The following is a 23,103-nucleotide window of genomic DNA, read 5'->3' on the forward strand; positions in this document are numbered from 1 at the left end:
TAACAGTCGTGTCATGGATGTGGGCTCGTAGATCTGGGAGATCATTCACTGGAGTAATGAACACACGATCCTTCACGTAAACCCAGAGGAAGAAATCCAGCAGAGCGAGATCCAGTGAACGTGGTGGCCACCAAATTGGTCTGCCGCGTCCAATTCAGCGATCTTGGAAGTTGGTATTGAGGGACCTACGAACATCTAGATTCCATTGTCGCGGAGCTCCATCTTCTTGGAAGATTATGTTAGGCTGCAGATCGGCTACCTGTGGATACAGGAACTGTTCCAACATGTCAAGGTATTCGTAGCTTCACCGAAGAAAAACGGATTGATAATCCTGTCCTTCATTAGGCCGCACCAAACGTTCAATTTTGGGCTGTCTCAGACATGTTCTCTGTAGACATGCAGAACTAAAGTATAAGTATAAATATTTTTGATTTGTTTAGTGTTCCGTAATATTAGTTTGATTCCCTTTGAAAACTTCATAGTGTTCAAACATCCCAAATCCAGTACAAAATATGTCACATAGGGCCGTAGCAATGGTGATGACATGTTGAAAAGCAATCAGTCTTACGGCTGATCTGATGATACAGGGATACCATTCTTTATGTTGCATGTAGTCCATGATAACCTGGACAATCTGAGGCACGGAAAAAAACAGAAAGAAAACAGAAAATAAAAACAAAGGCAGGTCTTATTACATTTCGTAACATGTACGTTATGCCGGTTGACAATCCCACACAGATGAAATGTGGCCTCATCTGAAAACAAGATGTTTCCAAGAAAGTGAGGGTTGGTGTTGATACGATCCAGCATTTCGTTAGCAAATTCCTGTCGATGTGACTTGTCTTCTGATTTAAATTCTTGAACAATTTGCAGTTTGTAAGGATATAAACAAAGCCGCTTATGCAGCACTCGATGCACTGTTGATCGCGACACATAATTATCTTGATGCTTGATGAATTGATTTGTTCTGGCTTCTCTCAAACCCTGCTCGAATTTCTTCCACCTTCTCACTTCAACGAGCTCCCCCAGATTGTTTTAGTGTAGTATCCCAGGTCCCCCAGAGTCGTCGGACTCTTGACTCTTGGACTAAGGATTAACTACTGCAGATGAGCCGAGCGGATGCTTCTGTGTTCAGGTGGCTGTGGAGCTGCTGGATAAGGCGTCACTTAAGAGTGATATAGCTCAAGTGCAATCTTTAGATGTGCTTTATTGAAGGAGCTGCAGATACAGTCTGTGAGGTTGCTGAGACTTCGGAGACCAAAGATCAGAGATTCGAGTTCAATGGCAGCGTGACTGCCTGAGCTGAATACTTGTAGTTACTCCCCCTTGTCTTAAATTTTCGAGAGGTATATATATGCTTCAATAAATGATTTCCCTTGACGTAGGGTACCAAAATACTCTCTATTTCTCTGCCTTAGGGAGTCTTGGTCTCAACATCACATGTTTTTCCATACATGGTTCCGTGCCCTCTGGCCTTTTAAACCTGTGTACTTTAAATTTAGGGTGTTTACGTCCTTCGATCGCAGTTTCTGTTTCTTTGGATTTCGTAACACAATTTCCTAACATTTCTCAATAACAAGGTTATACTAGCTTAATAATTGACTGCATACCTCAATACGTGGTTCGTGACCCACAGATACGACACTTCCCTCCTTAAGGGAGATTGGCTAATACAATTTGATTTTTTATTAGACAATCTTTGAACTTGTAGGCACTACCTTTTTCCTGCGGGTACCGTCGTACTACTGGACCTGGTCAATCTGGGGGTTACAACAACATTCATTGGAGTTAATTCTGTTACTTCACCACTCGTTTCGGCTGTGTCCACATTTGTGTCGAGGCTGAGTGTTATCCCTCATCTGTGAAGACTTTCGTTAGATGCATGCACATTATTTACAATTCTAGATTTAAATATGATAGCTCCACAACTGTCAGCTTTCGTAATCCATTTCATAAACCTGGGCCAACAGTTCCTGCAACATTTGCAGCAGCAACAACAACATAATATACTGATTAGTAAGCCTAATACCACAGAACAAATAGTTGCTAATACCGACAACTGCGTTGTCCTTGCGGAATGTTTTATTTTCCATTCCTGATCCCTTATCAATTTTACTACGTCCTTAATTTTATAACTAGCTATTTTCAACTCGTCGTTATGCGTAAGTATGTTCCTTATTGGTGACTCTAGTTGTAGTTCATTCAGATTAATTACAGGTAATTCTGTTTCGCAGCAGTTAACTTCTAGTTGTAGGGGTGGAATAATATCTTTCCTCGTGCTGTTTACATAATGCATCGTGATGGATCTAATCATGACCTTTTCACCATATCCAGTACAATCCGCTAGGAATGTCAATATTCCGCCATCTTTTATTTCAATTTCTGATGGGTTCTGGTCAGGGCAAATGACGGTCAGGTGATCTGTTGTGGGTGCTACGTATATCCATGAATTGTCCTTTAGCGGTGTCCAAAGCGTTTCTTTTAATTCTAAAATTCTTTGTGTGCAACTCTTTGGTATGACTCTAATTGGTTGTAACATTTGGGCCTCGCAATCATTTGCTGAGTGACTGATTTGCAAAGGAAAATGTTGCTTGCATACTAATCTGTCATCATTTACCTTTTTGCATATACTTAACTCATTCTGATGTAATCTTGCATAATATTGTTTAGTGGTGTCCAGCATGACATATTCTTTCTCAGGCTGGATAAATGTAAATTTGTTAGCTGTGTCCTTAACCTTCATGGGAAATGGTAAAACCTTATACACATCAAATACATAATGCGTTGCTAATGGCACCTTTACAACATATATAAGATTATGTCTTACAATATACACTTCTATGTTTACGATATTAACTAATTGATACAGGTAAGCTTCGCTCAGTGTAACAGGTACTTGTAAGTCGCGGGGAAAGCTATCCTGACTGGTTTTCAAAATCTCAATCAAATGAATTGGCGACAATATCTGGACTGGATTAAGACATTGTATTCATGCTTTACTTCTTCCAAAGCTCGCTGTATTTGAATAGCATGATCGTTTAATGCTACCGACATGGGGGTGTACTTATACTTCTCTTTTATCTCACCATTTTCCTGATTGATAAATTCCTTTATTTCTGTTGATCCCTTTTTCAAAATCAATTCGTTACTGGAAACATCATTTAGGGTTTTATTAACCGATTTCAGGGTTGATCTAACAACTACCATTTGCTCTCCTGCTAGTTTTATTAAGTCAAGCTGCTCTCCTTCAAGCTGTCTGATTTTATTGTTGTAAAACTCTTCGTTGTCTGAATCTAATACTCCGAATAGGGAATGCGATACTTGCCCTATAAAATTAAAAAGTCCCCTTTTGTGTCTGCGAGTAACCTTCTCAGTCCTAGTGAGTTGTGACACAAGGCTCCTCATTTCCTGTAATTTTGCTAATTTCCTAGTAGCATCGTTAATGGTAGTTCTACATTCAGTTAAATTTAGCCATAAGGTACCACTATGTTTCTTGCAAAGTCCTATTGTTTGTTCTATGTATTGACTTATAACATCAATATTATCGCTGGCTTGCTGAAAATTTAGATATGTCATAATTCTCCATTCACTGTTATATAGCCTTGCCTCTGCTTCGTGCTGATAATAAAGACCTGGTGAATTTCGAATTGGCTCGACGCGCACGTCGAGAGTTACGCCCTCCGTCGCTCCACTAGCAAGCAATCCCAGGATTAACATCCACATCTGCAATCACGTGAAAAACAGTTTAGCCCTGTTGGCGTGTATTTTAAATTCTTTAGAGCGTTTTGTACGTAATACGATGTTAGAGCCTTCTATTCTCAATATCTCATATGGTCCTACGTAAGCTGCTTCTAATTTTTTAGATCGGCCACGGCGGACACTTTCATCTCGCACTAGTACCATACCTCCTACCTCAAATTTCGGTACGTGCACCTCTCGGTCATAATTCTTTTTATTACCTAATTTTGCTGTTTCCAAATTTCTCCTTACCATGGCATAACTACTTTGCAACCTAGCTTCTAACTCTTTTACATAACTGTCGTAGGCATAGTATGTACTTCTGGGTTCTCTTTGCAGAATACCCGGTAAATTTGGCAACCTGCCATACAGTAATTGGAATGGCATGTAATTTGTTGAACTTTGTGGAGTTGTGTTATGTGCGAAAGTGGCGTATCTCACCCAGTGGTCCCAATCTCCTAAATCCATGGCTACATAACTCCTAATATATTCCACCAAGCTTTGGTGAGTTCTTTCTAGTGATCCTTGCGTCTGTGGCCTAAAGGAAGTCGACTGGATCTTCTTTATGCCTAGTAATTTGCACATGTTTTTGAAAGTCTCACTTAAAAAGTTTGCTCCACAATCAGATAGAACCACCTGTGGCTGTCTGTATACCAAAACAACGTTTTCTACAAATGCCTTGGCTACTTCCTCTGCTGTCTGTTGTTTTAGGGGTACAGCTATTAAAAATTTTGACAGGTCATCTTGCACGGTCAAGACGTATCTATTTCCTTCGTTGCTTGGACTAATAGGGCCTACTATATCTACTATGCATTTTTCAAAAACTACGGAAGGGGTATCTGTAATGGTCAATGGCATTCTGGTGTGACATTGTGTCAGTTTGTTCTTCTGGCACTTTTCGCATCTCTTGATGAAGGCTTCTACATCCTCCTTCATCCCTTCCCAACTAATATACTGTTTTAGCCTCTTGTACGTTCGGTTCATCCCAACGTGTCCTCCCATTGGGGTTTCATGCAGTTCTTTTAGGATTTCTAACTTCTCCTTGTCACTAAGCTTACTACTCTTTGCTTTCATTTCATCAGGTTGTCCATTTGTTCCTCCATTTTCGCTTCTCTCACTGAGTGTTTCTGACCTTTCTTTCTCCTTCCCTTTACTACTTCTTCCCCTTATTTCCTCAGGCGTTAACTCCGCACTTTCATTTTCAATGGCCATTGTATACATTCTACTCAACCCGTCACTATTTGAATTTTCCTTTCCTTTCTTGTAGATAATGACGTAATCGAATTCTTCTAGTTTTAACTTCAATCTCATAATTCTAGAATTTGGGTCATTCATCTTAAATATCTACGTTAAGGGTTTATGGTCTGTAACAATAGTGAACTTCCTACCCCAGATATACGGTCTGAATTGTCTACATGCCCATACTATGGCTGTCAATTCCCTCTCAATTGTTGAATAATTCCTTTCTGCTTTGGTTAAAACGCGGCTTGCGTAAGCTATTGGAAGATCCTTTCCGATTATGCCTTGACTTAGTACGCTTCCTATTCCGTTTGCGCTGGCATCACACGTTACTATGAACTCCATCTCAAAATCAGGGTACTGCAGTAATGGTTCATTACATAATATGTTTTTCAGTGTTTCAAAAGCTTCTTGTTGGTCTTTCCCCCATATGTAAGGCGTGTTTTTACATGTTAACCTGTGCAATGGTTTTGCGATTGGGCTTAAATTTGGTACGAACCTTGTAACCGATCTCCCTTTACTCGGTCACCTACTTCAGGTTCCCATTTTGCATTGCCAACTTTCCTTTTTCTCCTTCTTTCTGCGGCTTTCAGTTTCATTCTGGCGTATGTCTGAAGTACTTTATCTTCGAGGCTTGCTTCCTCCGGAATCTGATCTTGTTTCTTTTTCAATATCGCCCTAAAGATGTCAGGTGTAGGGTCTCCGAACATTAACTCCATGGGTGCGAATCCTGTAGTTGCACTGATAGTGGTATTCAGCCAAACTTCAATGTGTGGTAATAATTCAGGCCACTTCTTGTGCGTTTTATTACAGTAAATTTTGAAAAATGTGCCGAGGCTTCTCATAACTCGTTCACTGGGGTTGCTTTGTGGGTGGCGGATCGGAGAAAACTTTACTTCGATTTTTAAATCTGATAAGGTGGTTTTCCATTTGTTGTTGTTGAACTGGGTGCCGTGATCGCTAAGAATAGATTCAGGCTTGCACACCTGAGTAAAATAATGGCCTGTTAGTTTGTTGAGACATGTTCGAGTGGTGGCAGCTCTCAAAGGGTATAGTTTTACATGTTTACTAAACACATCCAAGCACACTAAAATATGCTTTAGGCCTGCCTTAGCCGATGGTAAGCTACCGTATAGGTCAATAGCTAAGAGCTCTCCAGGCTTTTTGGGTAAGTGCGACCTGATCTCCGTGTCGTAACTCCTATTCGGATGCTTAACTTGTTGGCAAACATCGCAACCCGCGACAAACTTCCTTACTTTCCTTCCAAGGTTTCTTATATAGAAGGAGCGGGCCAGTTGTTCTACGCACTTGTCTGTACCCGCGTGCCCCAGTACATGGTGGACGTACTTTATGATCTGAGATTCGAGGTGGCTAGGCAAGTATGGTCTCCTGTGTTTATGCATCTTCTCGCCCTTGCAGTAAAGCATCCTTTCTTCGACCTTGTAGTGGGAATTGAGTGGTTCGGTTGCTTGTGTGAGCTTTTGTTTGATTTCCTCAATAGGGCGGTCTTGGGTTTGGTGGACACTGAGTTCCTTCAAGGTTTTCCTAATGGTCGGGTCTAAATCTAGTGAGATTACGGTAACCATAAATTCCCTAGGTCTGCTCATACCCTCAATCTGCCTACTGGTTAGACCAACCGGGTTACGGCTGATCACGTCCGCCAAAAAGTTATCTGTTCCTTTAACATGAACTATTTCCAAGTCATATTCCTGAATCTGCATAATCCAGCGGGTTATGCGATTCGAAATCAAAGTACATCTTTTCATAAATGACAGCGCCTTGTTGTCAGTGTACAGTGACGTGCTGGCCGAAAATATACAGTCGAAACTTTTGTAGTGCGTTGACCACAGCAAGCAGTTCCTGTTCACAAACTGAATAGTTCCTTTCAGTTGCCGACAATACTCTAGAAGTGGTCGATACAACATAAGACCTTCCTGTACAGTCTCGTTGCAACAGAATACCGCTAATGCCGTATCGGCATGCATCCGTGTAAATGCAATATGGCGAAGTAGCGTCTGGGTGGACTAATTGAATACTACGGGCAAATTGCTCTCGCAGCGTCACGAATGCTGACTGTTTCTCATCTGTCCATGCCCATCTAGTTCCCTTTTTCAAAAGCGGGACCAATGGACCCACGTAATTCGCATAGCCAACGATAAATTTGCTATGGAAGTTGCATGTTCCTAGGAACTGGCGCAGTTGTTTTTGATTTCGTGGTGCAGGGTAATTCAAGATGGCCGCGATTCTTTGAGGGTCTGGGCTTACGCCAAGCTGATCAATTTTGTGTCCAAGGAAGGTTACCTCAGTCTGGCAAAACCGACACTTCGATGCGTTGACAGTGAAGCCGGCGTTTGTTAGTTTGCTTAATACAAGATTTAAATGGGCCATATGCTCGGCGAACATACATGAATGTACCAAAACGTCGTCTACGTAGGCAATCACAAACTCGCTGGAGTCACAGTCCAACACCAATTTTAATGCCCTAACAAAGTCAGATAAAGAATTGCGGAACCCATATGGTACGCGCTTATACTGGTATACAGTCGAATCGAACAAAAATGCAGTATACTGTCGTGATTTCTTCTTCAAAGGGATCTGAAGAAATGCAGAGCTTAAATCTATGGATGTCATATATCTTACCCCATGAAATTTTTGTAACAACTCATTAAGAGGTGGTGTTCTTTCTCTATCTGGTATGGTGATACTATTAATCTTGCGTGCATCGACGCATATCCTCGGCGGTTTACCTTCTCTGTGTACGATAGTCAGTGGGCTTATGTGCGGCGAATTTGCAATTTCTAACACATCATCCTCAATTAACTGCCTAATCTGTTCTCTCACAACCGGTCTTAAACTGTATGGTACGGGTCGAGTCGGCGAAAAAGCAGGCGTCTCATCAGATAACCTAAACTCATATTCGAACACTTTACACTTCCCAGGTTTCGACGTAAAGAATGGGGCATACTTCGTTAACAAAGCAATCAAACTCTCTTTCTGTCTATTATCTAAATACTTGTTGTTGCTAACCAGGGTCGAAATCTCTGCTACGCTAATAGAACGGGGATCGGGTCTTTCACCATCAAAGTTTTGAGTATCTTTGGCCTGAAACTGACTGTCCTTCACCCTCTGGCTTCCACTACTTCTTCTAACTCACGAATCTGCCTATTTCTGAGGCTACAATAAAACTCATCCTTACCTTTTAATATATCTTCATTAATATTCATGGGTCTTTGCCCTAACATACTAACTTCATTACCCCCATCATTAATACTAGAAACTTCATTATTCTCTTGAACCACCAGGTTCGTAAGGGTTTCAGTCAAACTATTACATTGTAGCGATTGATTACAGGCGCATTGAACGTCTGCAACTGTTGGATTTTCCAAATTGTGGTTCTCTGCAAAGGTTTTGTCTTCGTGCGTGACGCTATTACTGGGCGATGAATCTCCTTCCACTCGCTCTGATCTCGCTGCTTCCCTTTCAAGCACCTGGTTACTGAACTCAACACTTTTAATCTCATTTCCCCTCAAATATCTAATACATCTATTATCAAAATCCATAATAATCTTATTCTCTATGGCAAAATCGCTTCCAAGTATGCCATCCGATACCAACTGAGGACTAACTAGGAATATATGTTCAAATACACCTGATCCCATTGTGAATTCCAAGTACACCTGTTTCTTAATCCTGCTAGTTTTCCCGCCAAATGCATTTAACAATACGACGTTGTTTATCGGCAAATTCATAACATCCATACCTGCCCTAACCAATTTGTTATAAACCCTTTCTGAAATTACAGAAACTTGAGCACCGCTGTCTAGAATGATGTTTACCATCTCGTTACCAAAGAAAACATCCACGTGGGGACAATTGTTTAAGACAGAGTCATTAATGTGGCAAATAATTAATTCCTCATTCGCATCTATTTCTATATTATCTTCACCATCCATATTAATATTATCGTATTTCAGTCTAGAAAAATCATTGCCTAATGTATCTGAAAAATCTGAAGTACTCAATAACTCCAACTTTTGTGACATTATTGGTGTTTGGTGACCAAGGAATCTAGTGGTTCCATACGCGGACAAGGTAAGGGTCTTTGACTCATCCGGGCTTAGTTTTCCGACATATTTCTGTCATTGTCAACAGAGGGGTTAATACCTCCACTTCTGTGCGAATACAGTGCGGCTTCCGGGTTCAACTCACCTCGCCCCCTTCTACCATCTTCTCTTCCGTGACTGTGACTGTGACTATGGGGTGTCCCATAATTTCTTCTATTGTCGTTCCGGTGATTCTGATTATAACCTCGCTGTCCGACCTGAATCTGTCGCACCTGCTGTTGCTGTTGGTATGCCCTGTTCCCATTTTCATTGTGGTTGTAGCCGTTATGATTCCTCCCTTGTGCACGGTCGTTCCTCTGGCCTGGTATAGAACCAATGGAGCCAGACCTCCGTTGATTTTCGTGGGCCTCTATCGCTTCTAGACGTTTCAGTAAGTCTAAGGCGTCCTGAATGCACGTTAAATGCGCAGCTGCAAAGCTATTTTGCACATAGATCGGGAAATGGAATCCCAAAGCATCTATTAAATCGATGTCATTTAATCGGGGTTGTAAATAACCAGCAAGTACTGCGTATTTCAGGAAATGATCCGACATTTTCAAACCAGATTGTTTAGAGTATCTGTCCTGATATATCGAACATTTGGCTATGCTTTGCTTGCTAGCTGACCAAAAATTCCTTCGAAAGGCTAATTTGAACTCCTCATAATTGCTTATGGTCGGGGATACAGTCGCTATCCACTCCACAGCTAAAGGATCAGTAACAGAGCGCAATGCAATTGCAAGGTGGAATGAGGTTCGTACAACCTTTAAGCGGAAATAATCATCCAACTGTCTCAGGTGGGCAATCGGATTAACCTTTTCACTGTCATGAAAGTGAGGAAGGGTTAAGTCCGACGGAGCTATAAACTGACATGGATTATAAACTTGAGATGGCGGCACGTTTACAGTCGATCCACGAGAAACATAGCTATTACATGGCGCTGGGTGGTCGCAACTCAATCCATTTCCATCGCCACCAGCTACTCCATCAATTACATCATTATTACCGTTATTCTTGGCAGGGTCACAAGCTGACAGACTCAAAACTTGGCTTCCATCAGTGGATTGTAATGACCTGGCATTACAAGTTACTGATGGGCTTTCTGATAACCTCCCTTTTAAATCATTTAATTCAACAGTCATGCGTTCAAACTCTTTGATTGACTTTATTTCATGACTGACTTGACGCTTTGCTTCACTCTGCCAAGATGTCACCTCATTCCTTAAACTAGTTCTTACTCCAGTAATGTTATCTTCTATGGCATTCATCCTCTCATCAGAGCTTTCCTTATTGGCTACAATTTGACACACTATTTCATCTAATTTGTGGTCCACGTCTCCGACCATATCTCTGATAACTCCCTTGGTATCATCAACTATCCGGTCAACTTTTCCTTCCACCTGCTTTGTTAGGTTATTAAACTGGCATTTCATACCCGCTAATTCCTTGTTTGAGTCGGATTTTACTTGTTCTACCGCCCTGTATAATTTAGTACTCTCCTGTTCAAATTTCTGAGTCAGTTCTTCATATATTTTCTTGTTATCCAGTTCAAATTTCTGGATTAACTTCTCATTTTCCTGCCTAATCTCCTCCCTTAACTCTTTCTTTAATGCCAAATTTCCAGACTGAATTTCACTAGTTAGTTTATTTAGACTCGCATTAGTTTCCTCTCTTAATTTAGCTTGACTTTCATTTAACTTATTCAGACTGGCATTGTTATTATCAATCTTCTGGCTCAGTTGTTTTTGTAGAGTATTAAATGCCTCAGCCATGAAGTTACGTAACGCGTCTAGACTAAGCGCAGCTTGACTTCCCATACTCACTGTATCAGGTTTCACTTGCTCTGCAACCTTATACCCTAGGAGCTCTTCACTCTGGTCTTCAAAAGTCTCTATCTGACCGTCTTGCAATTCACTTCCTAACTCAGAGTCCTCGAGTTCGACCACTCTGCTCCTCAGTTGTTTATTCGCCATTTTCGTTGTGACTGACGTTTTGTCCTGATGAGGGTGCAGCGAAGATTGCCGTGATGCCAGCGTAGCGGCTGCGATGTCTTGGCGTCGGCGTCTGTAGCGGCTCCTGTAGGTGTTGTCTTGCTCCCCTACACGCCAAATTCAACACGGGTAGGCTGTCTCGTTCCTTGTTGTTGTTGGTGTCACCCGCGTCCTGCTGTTATTATTTCTTCACTGTTAGGTCCGAAGTCGGGCCTCACGCGTTGGGCGCCATAATTCTCCTCTGTAACCGATCTCCCTTTACTTTTATTTTGTTGGTTATTTGGTTGGGCGCCAGTGGACCTCTTGTCCACGAGAGATGGTTGTCCAGGGTAGCTCCAGCCAGCAGAACACGCAGTCTGTACACCCAGGTTGGTGTAACGGCCGGACTGACAATGATTCAGTGGACGCTTGATTGATGTCACTTTCTGGTGCATACGGCTTGTTTTAAATTTTGTGGGTTTATAATTTAGTAAAATTTCCAATATTAAAACTAAATTGTGGCGGAGCAGTTGCCACCGATTTGTTTGGTGTCCAAAGAACGAGTGCCTAGTGGAGTCTGCCCACACAAGAGACCCCTGGCTCCCAAAAAACCCCGGGTACCTGCAGCACCTCGTTGCTAAGCCAAAAGGTTACACAAAGAGACATTGGTAGCTTAAACTGTAATACACCCAAACAAGTGAACAAAAGAGATCTTCATAAAACATTCCACAAATATGCAGTCGGTTGGACCGTTGGGGTCCGTCGACTACAACCTCCTATAATAACCTGCAAGGCCTAGGAACGCCTTGAGCTGTTTTGTGCTCGTTGGGACTGGGAAATTCCTCACTGCGATAACTTTACTTTCATCTGGCCTTACACCATCAGGTGTAATCCTGTGACCAAGGTAACAAACCTCTTTTCTTAAAAATTCGCATTTTTCTGGCTGGAGACGTAGAGAGTGAATTCTTAGTCTGTCCAAAATTTCAATTAACCTCCCATTATGTTCCTGCAATGTCGCTCCCCATATTACAATGTCGTCTAAGTATATTAATGCTTTTGTGACAATCAATCCACTTAAGACGTTCGTCATTAAACGTTGGAACGTGGCTGGAGCCGAACAAATTCCCATGGGCATGGTACAAAATTCGAAATGGCCGTTGGGTGTCGAAAACGCCGTCTTTGGTCTATCCTCCTCCCTAAGCGGCACCTGATGGAACCCGTTAGCTAGGTCTAGGGTGGTATAGTACCGTGCCTTTCCTAATGCATCTAATATTTCGGTTATCAATGGCAAGGGATATGTATGAATCTCCTATTGTGACATCGTTAAGTCTTCTGAAGTCTACGACTAACCTCCACTTTTGTTTCCTTGAGGCGTCCTCCTTTTTCTTTACCAAAATTATGGGCGAGTTCCATGGGCTAGTTGAGTGCTTAATTATTTTATCCTTTAACATCTTGTCGGTGATCTGGGCCAGTTCCTCTTTTAAGGCTTCCGGTATCCTGTAATTTCTACTGGTAATGCCCCTACATGGATCTATGCCTGGAGTTGGAATAGTGTGCTCTGCGGCTGTAGTGGTCGTTAGTTTGTCTCCCGGTAAACAAAATATATCGTTATAGCTCTCACAAATTTTAAGAATGGATCTCCCTTCTGCATCATTCAAGTGTTCTATTCTAACCCTTTTCCTTAATTCGCAAATCCTGTCTTCTGTACTGTCCCTACCTGTATTGCTAACAACCGTTATCCGTGCTGTCTCCTCTTGATAATCTTCTAAACTCACAGTGGGCAGACTGATCTTTATCTCTTGATTGTTGGTGTTCAAAATGCTTGTAAGACAAGTCCCTTCACGAACCCTGGTTAATGTTTCCGCTAGCATCACTCCTGGAGCTAGTTCTCTCTTACCTATTAACCCTGTTCTTAACTCTGGCGAATCTGTCGTTAACCCCACTATAGTTTCGCTTCTTGGTTTTAATACAGCGTATAACTTATCTACTTGTCCATTCAATTCTCGGTCTTCGTCAAACCCTATTCTTACTTTTCCCATTATGACCTCTTTGCGGCCGTAGTCTATCTTGGCCTGCTTCTTTTCGAAAAAGTCCTTCCCTAGAATCCCATCGCATGGAATGTTTATTCCATCTCCCACTATCTGAAATGTGTGATCTGTTCCATGCCCTGAAGCGCATAACTTAATGTCAAGCTCTCCTAATGTTTTCTCTGTTGAATCTGATATGCCCATGACGTTCAGGGTTTTCCTTGAGTTGTATGCAATGCCTTCCCTAATACACAGACAGAGTTCTGCTCCCGTGTCAATTAAGAATTTCATATTTTCTCTAACACCTACATTCGTCCTTAGGGTAATTGTGTTCAATGGAGTACCTGCTGTTTTCGTACAGCCTAACATTACTGTTGCTGGGTCCCAGGAGGGCTGTTCCCCTGTTCCCGCCTCCAGTTTCCCGAACTATTCTTCCTACACATGTGCTTAATGTGGCCCCTCTCTCCACAAGCGTGACAAATAATCCTCGTGTCTGTAGCTCTCGTAACTACATGCATATTAGCTCCCGTACCCTTGCATACGTCTACACTGGTCCCGCGTCCAGGACGTGTTAATCCTCTATTAACATCTCGGTCTGCAAACCCGAATCCTCTACCAGATCCTCTAATCATATTCCCATGATTTCCTGTTGCTCTATTGGCTATCTCGGGCCCTCTGTTAAACTTTTGCGACGTGAAACCTCTTTCTTTAACAGACAAGATTGCTGACTCTTCCTCTAGTGCTGCATCTATGCACACTGATGGTACCACCGATTCGCCCTTTGCTCTGACGATCGTTTGAATTCTCTCGTTAGCTAACCCTTGCACAAAGCAAGCCTTGGCCAAATGGTTGATCAATCCCATTGCCCCTATAACTTCATTTTCTCCACATATCCTGAGAGCTGCTTCTCTTAGCTCTGACTGCATGGTATTTATTCGACTACTCCATGACGCTATCGTCTCATGGTTACCTTGCCTACTACTGAACATACGACAGGCATAATAATCTAAAGTTCTTTTAACGCCATAATTTTCTTCTAATATTTGCTTGACTTCCTGCCAAGTGGGAGTCAGTGGAGGTATAGCTCCTCTCTTTCTTGACCTTTCAGCACTAGATGAGGGTGAATGTTCAGCATCACGACCTGGCCACACTTTATCCCCGGGGAAAGGACCACCGTACCCATTGGACAGGAGGCTGGGTGGGCCCCATATAAGAAGTCTACTTCTTCCTCAAAACTGTTATCATTATGTCTTGAAGATGAATGGACTTTCTCCCTGAAGATGATCACAAATGTGTTGAAATTTAAATAATTTTTAAATAACTTTTTTCTATATTAGAGCTTCCCTGATGCAATGCAGTCAAATGCCCGCATGCTTCCTTCTCGCTTGAAAAGGAAATGCCGGACGCCTAAATAATTTAAACTTCTACGTAATAAGAATATGTCAAAGGTCACAGGGACGCAGGTCATCGCGGCAAAGAACTTCATAGAGCGTTCAAGTCTTAAGAGATGCCCTGCAGGCACAGAATAGGCAAATGAGCAATATAACTTCTCATGAACACAGAAAACTAAGCCTACGTGTCACGTACCAGGAAAACGGTCATGGAGATTGCCACGGCTTGTATTTTCTTGTAGTCGCCATGCTTATCATTCATGTGATGTAACAAAATGTAATGGCTTGCTATGGCCAGTGCCACTGCAACTATAGATAGCAACCATCCGAAGATGCCAAAGACTTTGCCCTGTAATGTGAAAGTATAAATATTTTAATCCCTGTGATCAAGATGTGCTGTTTGAGTCGCAGATAATTCTTGCCTGGTGAAGACTCTGGTTCATCAGAATATTATCAATACTTCCTTCATAATTGAAACTTACACTTACATTTTTCAATTATGTGTGTAATTAGGGATATAACAAAGTGGAGTTCGACCACTACGTGATCCCAGTATCTACCATATCCATTACTAATATAAAGCAGTTTAATATTATTGTGGTAACTCTCAGATATAGGAGAACCTTATACAGCCTGTGTGCTCTTCTTCTCTGCCGCCGTATCGCCATAGGCAATGTGCATAATTTCGCACAGATATAGGACCGACGAAGTTGTTAGTTTTATAAATAAAGTCTTCTCGGGCTATCAGCCATGTTAGATGGTGATTAATCGCTGACGTTTCGAGGACCATCTCTGTCCTCATTCTCAAGGCTGTTTACTGTGTGGTTCGTAGAGCGAACTAGTTTTAAAGTCCAAGACTCGTATATACCATTTATGCTCCGTCCATCTGGCATTGATAGATTTGCTCATCTTTCCGATGTAGACCTAACCGCACTCACATGGTATGCGGTATACACCCGCAACTCTTAGGCCTACTTTGCCCTTGGTAGGTCTCAGCATTTGACTACTTTTCTTCATTAGGACGTGGATGGTCCTGATATGTTATATTAATATATTCTAATATTACTTCCCCCCCACTTCCATATAATGCTGCCAAGTGCCTAACATGGAAGCTAATATATATGTGATGGCCGCTGCGACAGTCACGATCTCCTGGCATATTATGAAGCCCGTGGAGATAATTTGTCTCCCTATTTTGACGGTCAGGTCTCCAGTAGTATTTGCATTTTGTCCTGGTAGTACTCACTTCGTAACACCACTGTCACATTGCCTTTGTCTGCAGGAGGAACGGTTAAGCTGTAATTCGTTTGTATTCATCTTCTTTAAGGCAATTGCCTGTCCTGCAATGCCCAGTAGTTCTGCCGCTAAGGTCAACCACCAGGCGACGCACGCCAAGACTTTTCTCTCCATGTGGGTGTTTTAAGGGCAAATACGCAGTCAAATGCCCGCATGCTTCCTTCTCGCTTGAAAAGGAAATGCCGGACGCCTAAATAATTTAAACTTCTACGTAATAATAATATGTCAAAGGTCACAGGGACGCAAAATCATCGCGGCAAAGAATTTCATAGATCGTTCAAGTCTTAAGAGATGCCCTGCAGGCAGAGAATGGGCAAATCAGCAATATAACTTCTCATGAACACAGAAAACTAAGCCTACGTGTCACGTACCAGCACACCCAATGAGAAGAGGATTATTAGCACGAGAAGCCATCGGTATACAATGCTGTTGGTATTGTATGCGACAACTGCTTGCCCTACCATAGGCATGACCGTTGCCATACATCTGAGCAGCAGGATTGTCACCAACCAGGCGATCCTCTGTAATGTGAAAATGTAAATATATTCTAATATTACTTCCCCCCCACTTCCATATAATGCTGCCAAGTGCCTAACATGGAAGCTAATATATCTGTGATGACCGCTGCGACAGTCACGATCTCCTGGCATATTATGAAGCCCGTGGAGATAATTTGTCTCCCTATTTTGACGGTCAGGTCTCCAGTAGTATTTGCATTTTGTCCTGGTAGTACTCACTTCGTAACACCACTGTCACATTGCCTTTGTCTGCAGGAGGAACGGTTAAGCTGTAATTCCTCCTCTTCCTTCGCCAATACTACTAAGTCGTCTGCATACTTTACAGTCATCACTCTTTCTCCAATTTTGAAGTCTCCTGTTCCCTCCAGAGCTTTCTTGGCAAGCCATTCCCCGTACAGGTTAAAAAGAATTGGTGATAAGCAGCATCTCTGTCTTAGACCTGTACCTATCTCAACGCTGTTGGTGTCTCCTGAGTCCAGTCTCACTTTGACTTTTTGCTGCATGTACAGGTTTTCGATTAGTCTTCTATCTCTCCAATCAATTCCAATTCTCTGTAGGATCCTCATTAATTTCTTCCATTTTACTCGATCGAAAGCCTTCTTCCAGTCGATGAAGCAGGCACATACTTCTTCCTTGACATCGAGAACTCTCTCTGAAATTATTCTCATAACTCTGATGGCATCTCTGGTTCCTCTTCCTCTCCTGAATCCAAATTGGTCGTCTCCCATCATTTCCTCTATCTTCTTTTCTAGTCTTTTAGTCAGTATTCTAGTTATTATCTTCGCCGCATGTGAGATTAGGCTGATGGTCCTGTAATCGCCGCACTTCTTGGAATTCTTTTTCTTCTGTAATGGAATCATTGTTACTTCCAGAAAGTCCTTGGGCCACTCACCGGAGGTATATCTTGTTAGCGAGTCTAGTAAGAACCTTCACTCCTTTCTCTCCAAGTTCTTTCAATAAGTCCGATGGGATTTCATCATCTCCCATAGCTTTTCTTCTTCTCATATCCTTTATGGCCCTCTCTACCTCGCTCTTCAGTATCTCTGGACCTATGTCGTCCTCCTCTACTTCTTCTTCTGGTTCCAATTCCATCTCCGGTCGATTGGCCTTGTCATAGAGCTCTTCAATATAATTTTCCCATACAGCTTTAACTTCATTCTGGTCACAGACTATCTTTCCTGATGGGTCTTCTATTTCCTGTGTTCGAATTCCGTTGTTCTCTTTCCATCCTAGTTCTTTTGCCTTTGCATACATCAAATCGTACCTACCAATTCTCTGGAGTGTCATTATCTCATCACATCCATCGTTGATGTAATCTTCTCTCGCCTTGTCTGTTTCTCTTCTCAGTTCGTTGTTCAGTCTTCGATATTTCTTCTTCCCTCTTCACTGTTGATATTCTTCCATCTCCTTCTCTCATCCATCTTATCGAGCATAGCCTGTGTAATCCATGCCTTCCTTGGTATCCTTTTCATCCTACCAACCTTTTCTTCTAGTGCCACTGTTAGGCACTGCTTGACATTCGTCCATTCCTCTTCAACGCTTTCGCCTTCACTTTCACTTAATTTTCCTTCCAATTCTGCTCTTACTTCGTCTCGCGCGCTCTTCAGGTTCTCCAGGTCCCATCTCTTCTTCCTCAGCCCCCTACTCCTGATTTTCTTCATTCTAGTGCTGACGTTTGCAACTAACATATTATGATCTGAGTCGATGTCCGCTGATGGCACTGTTGTCACATCCTTTACGCTATTCCTAAATTGTTGCTTCACTAAGATATAGTCTATCTGGTATCTGCTCCTGTCTCCTGGGCTTTTCCACGTATACAATCTCCTGTGATGCTTCTTGAACCAGGTGTTGGTGATTACCAGTCCATTTCTTCGGCAGAAGTCAACCATCATGTCCCCTCTCCTATTCCTTATTGCCAGTCCATGAGGGCCGATAATGTTGTTTTCTGCTCCTTTCCCCACGACACTGTTCCAGTCTCCCATTATTATGGTTTGCACTTTCCCTCTTCCTTCTGTCCTGATGATTTCTTCTATCTTCTCATATATCATTTCCACCTCTTCGTCGTCATGATCCGATGTTGGCATGTACACCTGCATTATCAGAATATCCACTGGTTCTGCATTCAACTTGATATACATCAGTCTGTCTGGTGGCGGCTAAGATGGTTATAATTTCCTGGCAGAATATGATTTCCGCGGCTCCTCTGATGAGCCACGGATACCAATTGCAGTGATCTATCAAATCTAACAGAAGTCCAGCAATCTGAGGCACAGAACAAAACAGAAAGAAAACAGAAAATAAAAACAAAAACATTTCGTAACATACAACAAAATGATACCTGTCACATCTGAAATTAAATGTTGACTTAAAGTTAGGCGACAATCATATATTTTTATGGGTTGCCAGGCATCCCTAACTTAGATCCAAACCATAAAATTATTAATTGCTGAAATTAGTTTCAAATTATTAAATAAATAGGTATAATTGAATTGAATTGAATAAATATTTTTTTAAAGTTTTAATTACTTGTTATATTTGTATTATTCTTATTATTGTGCCCCCACATTCCAATACCGGATGATATTATATCGAAAACGGCAGTAAGGGTGGCCACGATGTACTGTATAATCAGGAATTCAGCGGCTCTTCTTGGACTAAGCCTCCATGATTTGGGAGGGCGGGTCGTGTCCCTCTTGAATTATACCCTGACATTTGCCTTACAACCGAGAAAAAGCACGGAAAACCTCAGTCAGGGTAGTCGAATGGTCAGACCACTCGTTGTGCTGACTTAACCGTCTTATCAGACAGCCTCTTCTGGCCTGCTGAACAAAAGTCCCCCTCTTCTCATTCTCCACCAACATCATCCAGCCATCGCTTCCTAGGTCAACTGGTCTTCCTTCTTCCTTACCACATGTCCTAGGCATCCAATCCATCCACCTCGTTATTTCTGGTTGTCCATGCAAATTCCTCAGCTCCCGATCATTCCCTTCCTTCTTTGTTCGAAATATCTTCCATAAAATTTTTCTTTCCACCACATTAAGCAGTCTTATTTCCTTCTACTTTAACGCCAATATTTCTGAAGCATTTGTTACTATTGCTTTAATCACTGTACAGTATATTTTAAATTTTGACTTTGTTTTTGATCCCAGTGCATAACAGCATTTATTTCCTAGCTCTAATTTCCTTCACTTAATACCGATCCAAGGTACTTGAAAGGAAATTTCCCTACTTGTAAAATCCTGCACTCTCTGCCATATCTGCGTTATCTATCTCGACCACCACGATGTACGGTTTTCATTCCCGTTATTACTGGTTGCAGGTTGTACGTCTTGAACATCTCTGTTAGTATGGGGTTGAGCGATTCTATTCCCATTTGCATCCGCGTTCGCATTATTCACCTTCGTAGTTTTTCACGGCGATGAATTTGAATTTGAAGATTGCTGTGTTCTGGGTTGTTACGCCATGTAGTCTGGTAAAAGTATACCGACGTTTCAGAGGTCCTTGCTGCATTCGCCCCACTGCAGATCATGGCCTGACGAACTCTTGTCGGCTAGCTAGTTGTGACTCGCTTTTACTTAGCCATGAAGACGAAGAAAAAGACAGAAAGACAGGTCTGATTCTGTAAGAGCGAAACATGTCTCATCGTGTTTCCTACTCTGTGTTTAACATTTAATCAGTGTGCGGGGTCTCATTGCAAAATACGACTCCTCCTCCTCCTTCAGACTTCTTTCATGCTTGAAGCTGATTGCTTCCTGGGTGTGCGGTCTGCTTAGTACGCCCTATGCGGCCATGCTGATGTGATTTTCAAATTGAATAACAAAAACTGCATACACATTTCGGCATATACTAAAAAGGGTGAAATAAAAGTGGGTCGGGGGGCTGGGTGAGCGGATGACAAGAATAACCGAGAGGAGGCTGTTGGGCTCCAGGCAGTAGGCCGCATCATCCAGCATTTTGCTCCCAGTTGTGCCGTTCCCCTCTTAAATAACTGTACTCCATAATCTGTAGGGTTTGTCGGTTTTTAAAAACCGGTTTTTTGGATAATCTAGTAAAATTTAAAAAACCGGTTTTGGATACTAGAATTAATATGTGAAAATCAATTTATTAATTGCTGAAATTAGTTAAAAATTATTAAATAAATAGTATAAATAAATTGAATAAATATTTTTTTAGTTTTAATTAATTGTACTATTTGTATTATTGTTATTGTTGTGCTCCCACATTCCAATACCGGATGATATTATATCGAAAATGGCAGTAAGGGTGGCCACGATGTACTGTATAATCAGGAATTCAGCGGCTCTTCTTGGACTAAGCCCTTCTGCGATGTCCATGATAACCCGGAGAATCTGAGGCACGGAACAAAACAGAAAGAAAACAGAAAATAAAAACAAAAACATTTTGTAACATACAACAAAATGATACCTGTCACATCTGAAATTAAATGTTGACTTAAAGTTACGCAAGTGAATCCAAATTATGCTCAGACTGGACGTTTAAACACTGTAAATGCACATATAATAATTGATAGCTCTTATATTACTGCTACTGTACTTACAAATTAATGGTATCAGAATGACCAAGCGAATTTCTAAACAGATCAATAGAAAGTGATATTTACAAGCATTGATTAATGTGCAGTAGATCAGCGGCTTAAAATGGCAGGCCTAATTATAATAGATAAAGCTCTCTCGGTCATGTCCTCATATTTTAACAGGTGTGATACTTAAATACGGTTAACTGGAGTCTACTTATTACAAGTAATTTTAAAAGGTCATCGGGATTTCCCTATTATAGGAAAGAACATGTGATTTGGAGACTGACTTTGATCTCCAAGATCTAACCACATGAAAGCCACATTTGAAGACTGACAAAATTCACACACGTTCATTTAGTTTATAAAAAATACGGAATGTTTGGGCCTGTGAGCAAGACTTTTGCATGGTTTAATGACATACAGACTAATTAAATTGTCCTATCAGGTAAGCGAATGGACTGAACTGTTTGACGGAAATGAGAAATAATGTCTCCTTGAATTTATATAAAGCTCAGTTTAACATTATATTAACCATAGATTATTCCATCAGATGCATGCCTAACCAACTGTTTTATGAAGCTGAACACTCACGTACTATCAATTTGTTTGGCATTACATGGTGTGTACATGAGCTAAGCAGTTTAAATAATGGTGCCATAGTGTGCTACATGAACTCGGTGAAGGAAATCCTGTTCAAAAGCCACCAGGCTATCGTCATCAGGTATAATCTCAGATGTTTTCCCCAACCCTTTAAGGTAGGGGACTTTGCTTGTAAGAACTATCCCCTCAGTCAAGCAGCTCAAAAGGTCTGTGCTGTATTATCTCCTCGGCGCGGACCTTTTCGTGTGTCAAAGTTTTTGACGCCTGTTATGGCTAGTCTGGTTGACCCGGTGAACAGGGATTCCTAACAGGTGTTCATCTCTCACAGATGAAATTAGGTTACAGTTAAGTATCTGTCATTTGTAAACTTGGAGAGATGTCCAAGTGAAGAAAGGGTGTTGTTATATTTCCTTCTGACTTGTGTAAACCAAGGGTAATTGATCTTGTTAATAATTGAAGTTAGTTGTAAATTGTGTAAATCAAGGGTAATTGACTTTGTTAATAATTTAAGTTAGTTGTAAATTATGTAAACCAAGGGCATTGACTGTGTTAATAATTTAAGTTAGTTGTAAAGTTAGGGGCTGCTAACAAGCATAATGCTTGTATCTTTATTATGGTATTTATATTTAGCTCTGTGGTATTTTGTTATACCCTGTTAGTTAATGGTAATTAACTGTTCTTTGTATTGCTTCTTATTGTTGGTGTTATTATGTGGTCCTTTGAGTTCCAGGAACACAGTTCTCTTTCCTGTCTTACCGTTTCCCTTGCGCGTGTGTCACTTTCGTCGCCTAGATTCATCCTTTCTTCGGCTCCCTGCAGCAATGTCGGCTACTGCCTTCATCGCCTTGGGATGCTCTTCCCCAAAAGGGACCCTGTTGAAAAGGGTTATATTCTACTCTTTGTTTCCGGTATCGTAACCAAAGGAGGCTGCCACATGTTTTCACAGAGACCAGATTGGTGTGAACAGATGAGCACTCTCATCATCTCTCGGGCGCTGGTCCCGGATCGCATGATGAAAGTTGTTTGGACAGCCAAATTTCCTCCGGTGATGTGTACCTTGGTGTGCCAGTGAAAATGGTGTTTATACCTGAGTGTACTGTTTGGGGAGGGAGGTTGTACCATGGACAGCCGTAACCAAGAGGTTACGACTGATGAAACTAGGATCTTCATAAACTTGCCTGGGTGGGCCATGTGCAGTTGTCCTATTCCCCCACCCCTTTACCTTTTCCATCCACTCCTTGGGATTGTGTTGCCTGGTAACTGGAGGACCACTTCTGTATGGGATTTCACCTGAGACACTTTGACAAATTCCGTTTCGATTCCTCTTTTTAAATTTCACTTTGGTTCGTAGTGTTCGGTCCTGTGCAGATTTTCCGGCTGTTGAGATGTCCGCTGTGGTAAGTTCTGTTTTTGCTTATTATATTTTATTAATCATCCAGTGGATGTCGCACCAGTGTGTATTTTTTGTTTATTTCGTTTATAATTCTTTGTATTCATGTTAATAAATGATAATATATACTTATTTAGATTTGTGTTCTATGTGGCCTTTATAATTGTACTGATCCACGCTGTTTATATCTAAATATCTGATTTCTGGCCCAGGATGAATACTTGCGAAGGTCGAAAGCACAAACTGCAGCACTCGATTGGATGCGTGTGTGTGCACACAAAAGTGGACTGGCAG

The 23,103-nt window shown here is 41.6% G+C and overlaps 2 protein-coding genes across 13 annotated transcripts in view; one reads left to right on the plus strand and one right to left on the minus strand.

The window, feature by feature from the left end:
* Positions 1 to 22,941, plus strand: part of LOC110829001 (uncharacterized) — a 59,204-nt gene extending 36,263 nt beyond the window's left edge. For 11 of the 12 annotated variants that reach the window (XM_087348258.1, XM_087348285.1, XM_087348254.1 and 8 more), the window contains one exon: positions 1 to 22,941. The gene's annotated coding sequence lies outside the window, so the exon portion shown is untranslated. The other variant, XM_087348259.1, reaches the window with a different exon arrangement.
* Positions 17,638 to 18,420, minus strand: LOC147875045 (protein CFDP2-like). The gene has a single exon (XM_087356958.1). It carries the CDS (start codon positions 18,418 to 18,420, stop codon positions 17,638 to 17,640), a length of 783 nt encoding a protein of 260 aa, XP_087213084.1.
* Positions 22,942 to 23,103: the final 162 nt, after the last annotated feature.

This window comes from Zootermopsis nevadensis, unplaced genomic scaffold, assembly GCF_977971745.1.
Source record: "Zootermopsis nevadensis isolate Lab colony 2312 unplaced genomic scaffold, Znev_1.0 Znev_ptg000002l, whole genome shotgun sequence".
NCBI classification, from domain to species: domain Eukaryota; kingdom Metazoa; phylum Arthropoda; class Insecta; order Blattodea; family Termopsidae; genus Zootermopsis; species Zootermopsis nevadensis.